At 32.5% G+C, this 7,272-nt stretch overlaps 1 protein-coding gene across 2 annotated transcripts; it reads left to right on the top strand.

Annotated features, from left to right (window-relative positions):
- The first annotated feature begins 1,466 nt into the window (after positions 1 to 1,466).
- LOC145103958 (RNA demethylase ALKBH10B-like) lies at positions 1,467 to 5,230 on the top strand. Of its 2 annotated transcripts, none has more exons than XM_079041241.1 (8): positions 1,467 to 2,562; positions 3,195 to 3,317; positions 3,402 to 3,520; positions 3,599 to 3,716; positions 3,811 to 3,918; positions 4,008 to 4,120; positions 4,200 to 4,354; positions 4,455 to 5,230. In XM_079041241.1, exons 1-8 carry the CDS (start codon positions 1,983 to 1,985, stop codon positions 4,855 to 4,857), a joined length of 1,719 nt encoding a protein of 572 aa, XP_078897367.1. In that variant the 5' UTR covers positions 1,467 to 1,982; the 3' UTR covers positions 4,858 to 5,230. The 2 variants fall into 2 exon arrangements, with proteins under 2 accessions (XP_078897367.1, XP_078897366.1); XM_079041240.1 differs by having other exon boundaries at positions 3,399 to 3,520.
- Positions 5,231 to 7,272: the final 2,042 nt, after the last annotated feature.

Here is a 7,272-nt window from a genome sequence, read left to right as displayed (position 1 = left end):
GTCCATTCAACTCTTTAGAGTTTAATAGACAATAGATGCATTTATATCTAATAACTTTCAAAATTATAGATTTTGTTTTTTTTTCTAGATAATTTCGTTGTGGATTTGGTATCTGACTTTGACACTATTAGTTAAATTCTATTTAATCCATATAAGTAAATCATTGTAAATTAACCAGTTTACCCTTATTCCAAATTTTATTAAAAAAAGTACTATTATGATATTATATGTACTCTCTTCTTTATTTTGTCGGTCCAATCAGTTCAATCTCCAAACCAAGGGTCTGATCTTTCGAACTTATATTCTGGTTATCTTTATAAGGAATAAATCTTTCCATAAGATGACGACATTTTACCAGATAACTTGTTTTTTCGAGAACTCTTAACTATTGCTATTATTGAATCCCATAACACAATAACACAAGAACTCATCTAGAGACACATAAAGATTATTGCATGAAAGATATAGGAAATCTAAGTCAGACTTATTTAAATTATGAGATAACAGATAATGATGTTTTATCTCGTCTATGACTGATTCCTTTCACGAACACCACCACCGTATTCCCGTCCAAGACCTCCTCGTATGCTAACTTCTCCCACAAATTCACTGCTGCCTCATTGTATCGACAATTGTAATCAAGCTCCAATTCCGAAGAGTTATGTTGGATGAGATGTCTGTCGGAGGAAGCAGACAATGGACGAGCCACTAGATGTCGTTGTATTGATCCACTAATATCATTGCTAGTGCCACACCATTTTTCTCATTCATATAATTATTTCGGTAATCATATTCCAGTAATAATAAACTGAAAATATGAAATTAAGGGAAAATGGTCATTTTTGCAAACTTAACATACCAAAACAAATAGGTTATCTCCATGGTCCAAATTAAGAATGAAAGTAGGCCAAAAGCATCAAATCCACAGTTTTAAAAGTCACTTGATTGGAACCAAAGAAATTAACAAACTATTGACCAAATTTACATTTTAAAAGTCACTTGATTGGAACCAAAGAAATTAACAAACTATTGACCAAATTTACATTTACAATTTCAATATAAAGCTGTCTCCACTTGTTATGTACTCTTGATTGTTCAACTTTTAAATTTCCATTTAAATAAATTTGATTTCATAATATGATGTTACACTATGATGCTAATTTAACCTTTCAATAAGGCCATCAACAGAAGCTCTCTTACGAAACTCTCTTTAGAAGCAATAAAATTCCATTCTATTCCTACTTGCTTATTGGTGAAGGGTGTCTAGTATTGTGAAGTCATTGTCATTATGTATCCTAATCATTCATATTACATGATTACATCATAGTAATTCTTCATCAACAAAAATCATCAAAATAACTCTTTTAAAATATTGTAATTTGATTAAAAAAAAATAATTACATTGTATAATAACTAAGTATTTATTTTGGCGTGGTGTATTATAACATTCCTTTTTCTACCAAACACATTCTCTCTCCGTCCACAGCCGAAACAAAACACACACTCACCATCCGCTGCGTGTATATGGAGGAAAGGAGTGAAAGAGGGTCACAAATCCGCGTGGTCAATAAGCCATATGCATTTTCTTCTACATCACCTTCCTACGAACCCTAATTCCCTCAATTTTCCACGCTATTAGAAACATTATTACACGCATTTGATTTTTCCTCAGATCTGAAAAACAAAATTCAACACCAAACTCCATTACAAAGATCTTATATTTTTATATTCTTGTTCGGATTGCATAATTCTGTACCATTTCTTGAGTTTCACGTAGTTTTCATTCGTAATTCAGCTAATCTAATCGCCAATTTTGTTGTTGCCGTATTAATTGATCATCGCACGAATCCTCCTCTGTGGCTTTTATAGCTATTTAATTCGGTAATCCCGAGTTAGATCCGGACATGAGCTACGAATCTCTGTTGTTCCATTAGAATCGATTTTGTAATAGTTCGTATAAGTCTATATCAGTATTAACATTTATGGCAATGCCATCGGGGCACATGGTAATTTCGGATAAAATGCAGTTTCCTAATGGCGGTGGGGTTGGGACCGCCGGTGGAGAGATGACCGGCGGAACGGTTGGGTGGTATCCGGATGAAAGAGACGAGTTCATATCGTGGTTGAGAGGGGAATTTGCAGCTGCAAATGCCATAATTGATTCGTTATGTCATCATTTGAAGAGCGTTAGTGAACCAGGTGAGTATGATGGGGTTATAGGATCTATACAACAGAGAAGGTGTAATTGGAACCCTGTGCTTCATATGCAGCAATACTTTTCTGTGGCGGAGGTCATTTATTCCTTGCAACAGGCCACCTGGCGACGACAACAACAACAACAACAGCATCGTGGTGGTTTTTATGATCCAGTGAAAATTAAGAGATCTAATGGTGTTGGATTCAGACAGGGCCATAGGATAGAAATTCCTGTGAAAGAAGGCCATAATTCTACTGCAGATTTCAAAAGTCCTCGTGGTAATGCAAATGGCTCTGCCAATTTGGTGACTAATGAAGTTTCTGTATCTCATGAAAAGGATGTCACACTTGCACAGTATAACGATGGTAAGACATGAGTAAAGTTTATTTCTTATACTAACAGTTTACCAAACATATTATGGATATAAGAAGTTTTGATGTTTGTATTATTGATATGATGGTGATTTTCCCTTATTTATCAGAAGCATACACAAAAGTTCTAAAATTTCTCTTTCTTTTATCTCCATTTTTATAACAATCATGCTAATCAGTTCTTTTATCTCACAAGCATTATACACTAGTGTTTACTTGAAGCCTTTTCAAATTCCTTATCATATTAAGTTAATGGCTTCTTACATAGTGAAAGATTTTCTTTAGCATATCGATTTTATAGATTCTTGAATTGCTTTCTTAGACTATAAAACACTCTTGGATCACTAGTAAATCTTACTTTTAATGTTGACTCAATCTTGTCTTATCAAAGGGTAAATTTGAGCATTTGATTATTAGTCATAACCTTCTATTGGAATCAAATTAAGTCAACTGTTACATTTTTTCTTGGATGAATCATTTATAACAGTGAAACTCTAATCTCCATTAGGGCACAATACAGCATACGTTTCAATGGTTGAAACTCTCATATTGAAAATTTAATTTCAAGTAAAAAATCCACTGTATTGTAATTATATAATGACTATTTTTCATTTGATATTGAACAGGTTCAAACACAAAACCTGATGTGGACAACAATGAAAACAATCTAAACTTGAAAACAATTTTGTCAAGCAATTCAGAATGTGAATCAAAGGAGGTGGATGATAAGGGCAATCTAAACTCAAAAGGTAGGTACTTTATACACATAAAGGGCAATATAAAGAGTAAATTCTCTCATTTGTCTTTTTTTTTTTTTTTTTTTTTTTCAGAAGGATATTCTAATGCACATCTGGAGCATGACTCATCTTCTACACGAATCTCAAATGAAAAGCCAAATATTTTACCCACAGCTAAAACATTTGTTGGCAATGAAACTCTGGATGGAAAAACAGTAACATTTTTGTACCCTATTATTTACTTAATCCATGAATTAATCCAATATATTTTATTTAACAAAAGTTCTTATTAGGTTAATGTTGTTGATGGGTTAAGAATGTATGACAAGTTATTTGATGACACTGAAATTGAAAACATGGTTAACTTGGTAAATAATTTGAGAACTGCAGGAAGACAAGGACAATTTCAAGGCAGGTCACCCACTTTTTTATTTTTTATTTTTATATATATGAATAATTACATTTACAATTAAAGCAGTAAATAATTTTTTCTGATTTGTAACAGGAGGACATACATATGTTGTCTCAAAAAGACCCATGAAAGGTCATGGAAGAGAGATGATTCAGTTAGGCTTCCCCATTGCTGATGACCTCATCAATGGAGCCTCCAAAGGTATGTACAAATTCATCAAAAATAAAAAAATTGAAATTATTAGTTATTAGTTATTACCTCTGTTTAAAATAAATAAAGTATTTTTTCAGATCGAAAAATAGAACCAATACCAAATTTATTTCAAGACGTTATCGAACGCCTAATCACCATGCAAATTCTCACAGTGAAGCCAGACTCATGCGTTATTGATATTTACAACGAGGTTAGTAAAAAGTAAAAAGTAAAAAGTAAAAAGTAAAAAGTAAGAATTCTATTATTTATTGATATTAATTATGGTGTAGGGTGACCATTCACAACCTCATATATGGCCACATTGGGTTGGAAGGCCTGTGTGTGTTTTGTTGTTGACTGAATGTGAGTTGACTTTTGGTAAAGTGATTAGCGTTGACCACCCTGGAGATTACAGAGGCTGTTTGAATCTTTCTCTTTCACCTGGGTAACTTTTATTCTCCTATTGTTAATTATAATTAATGTAATTATATTATTATTTATTAAAAAGAAAAAAAATTGAATTGTATTTGTATTTGTATTTGTAGATCGATGCTAGTTATGGAAGGAAGATCCTCGGACATTGCTAAACATGCGATTCCTTCCATCCGGAAACAACGCGTGCTTGTTACGTTGACCAAGTCAAAGAGAGTCACACACGGACCACGTGTGGGTGTGGGTCCCAAGCACTATGTCCCTGCCCCAGCAGCAGCACCACCACCTGCAAATGTTTTTGCTCCGGCCATGGCTTTTCCGGCGGCTTCTGGAGGTTGGACGGGGGCTCCTCTGACTCTGAGGCAGCATGCGCCACCTGGCACTGGCGTTTTTCTTCCTCCGGGATCTGGGAATTCCACAGAGGAACAGCAGTTTGAAGAAAAAGAAGGGAAAAAGCATGAAGATGAGAATGGTGGTGACGACCACCACAAGAAACAGAACGGCGGCGGCGATTGAAAGGCGGTGGGGAAAGTTTTGAGAGGGGACCACAAAAACTGCAGTGAGGTTTGATGCAGATTGCAAAAGGCGGCGGAACAAGAGAGTTGAAACGTGACTTTATTATGAAAATTAAAGAAGGAAAAAGAAAGGGGAAACTTGAAAAAAGTTGGGTTCTATTCTATTACAGAAATCTCGTTTTTGTTGTCTTAGTTATTAATTAGTATATCAACTCTTCCTCCCTTTTGTTCTTTATAATCAATTTTAACATATTGTTAATCTACTACATTCTGTTAATTGTTATAGAAACCGGACTCGTGTTGGTCCGGTCTTTGGCAAGGCGAAACCGAACCGGTCTTGTATGGTCTTTTCAGTGGAGTTCTGTTTTTGATTATTTTTTTTTCCCGCTTCGGATAAATGAAAAACTCCTCTCCATTAAATCATAGCATCACGGACATTTGCACCGATCAACATGCACCTTCTTGCATTTAATATTTCGCCACTAAGAGAAAAATAACATTCCAAAGCTACACTACTAGTAGATCCTTTGCCATTGAGGCTATTACTCTATATTGATCTAGATGTTCTCTTCGTTGCCACCGTTTTAGAATATCAAATTGTGCAAATTCTTCCGCACTTACATTACAAGCGTAGTCGGTTGCTTTAAAAGTTAGAAGGGATAATGCATTTAAAGGGTAACATAGTTTTGATTGTGCACATATTTACTCATTTATGTTTATTTTTATAAATATTTAGTCATTTATGTTTTTTTTTTGTATATATTTAGTTCCTTATGTTTTTTTATTTTTATTTTGTACACATATGACCGTTATGTTTACAAAGGCAAAAACATAAGTGACTAAACGTATAGAAAAAAACATAAATGATTAAATATGTACAAAAATAAACATAAATGACTAAATGTGTACACAATATAAACTATGTTAACCTTTTAGTGCATTATCCCAAATTAGAAATCCATTTAAAGACATTTGAACTCCTGAACATTTTGATTGAGAATAGTGGTCAAAGCATGAGGTGTCGATATTTATTAAATTAGGTGATCTCAAAGAAAAACTAGTTTGATGAGTCGGAGTATAGAGACAAAATGTCGTGATTCACGATTTACATCTCGACTCGAGTATTCATTATCATATATCATATATATTGTACAGTTATTGAATACAATGTTCAAAATTTATTATATTTCCTTTTATTTTAGTGCAATTTTAACATAAAAGTTGATTGAGAGTAGTTAGAATTTCGATTACACCTTTAAAACTTTAATATGTATTTAGTGCCCAAGAAATCATAAAAATTAGTGGTAACTTTTCACAATATTTTATAAGTGTTGTTATCATTAGAGCAAAAATTAGCTTCCCATTGTCTATCTAACGATTTAAAGCTGGACAACGTTTTTGATATTTGACAAATACTAATCAAAGTAACGTTAAAAGTTGCAACATAAACTTGTGATAGCATAATCATTGCTTGATATAATACTCTTAAAATTGTATATAACTTTTTAAGAAGAGTCTAACTGATGTGTATGTTGTGTTTGGGATTACGGGAAAGTTTTTTCTTCTATGGTATTAGGTTAATAGTTCTTGTTGTTTTAACAAACATTCAATCATTAGGTAAAGAGAGTTCCACCTATTTGGCGTATTCACATTCAATCTGAAAGCTGTTTTTCCTTTCATTTTGCAAAAAAGTTTCAATTTCTCAAGTTCAATCACTTCCTTTCTAAACGTTTCCTCATTTAATGTTCTAAATTTTGAAGACATGTTCTATTACAGAAACATTATTTTGAACCATCAAGTTGAAAATATGACAACAATGTACGAAATAAAAAGAGCTAGTTTTATTCAATTAATGGTGTTATTGTTATTATTAGCATCGTCTAGTGATATAGGAAAAATATTATCTTTTATGTTAAAAATGCTTACTAATATTTTTATTAAAATATCATATATTTGTTCACCCTCGTTAGGGAAATTCTCTTTCCAAAAAAAAAAAAAAAAAATGATAGAACGATATCATATAGAGTAGTCTAAATGTTGCTAGTTAATAACACTTTACCCGTAACTTTATTTAAATCTTTGATGAAATTTTGAAATTTCTCTCATAGTGTCACGATTTAGGATAATATGCTTACTTGACAAAAAATAGTTGTAAAACTATTTTGATGAACTTAAGAGCATCCACAATGAGAGTTTAATAAGAGTTGAATAGATGATAACTAGGATTGAATAGAAGTTTAATGGAGTGTGAATGATGACATGGATGAGAGTTGAATGAGATACGATCATTGAGTGGTTCAACAGATTTAATTTTTTCTTTTCCAATTAAATTTCAAACCAAATATAGAATTTCATTAAACTTTATAAAGTTTAATGAAGTGTGAATGTTAAAGAGTATAGTTGAATAAAAAGTGAA

This window comes from Lactuca virosa, chromosome 4 (assembly GCF_052849685.1).
Source record: "Lactuca virosa cultivar CGN04683 chromosome 4, Lactuca_virosa_CGN04683_v6, whole genome shotgun sequence".
Classification (NCBI taxonomy): Eukaryota; Viridiplantae; Streptophyta; class Magnoliopsida; order Asterales; family Asteraceae; genus Lactuca; species Lactuca virosa.
The sequence above is the reverse complement of the archived record's forward strand: the minus strand, read 5'-3'. Positions and strand labels throughout refer to the sequence as shown.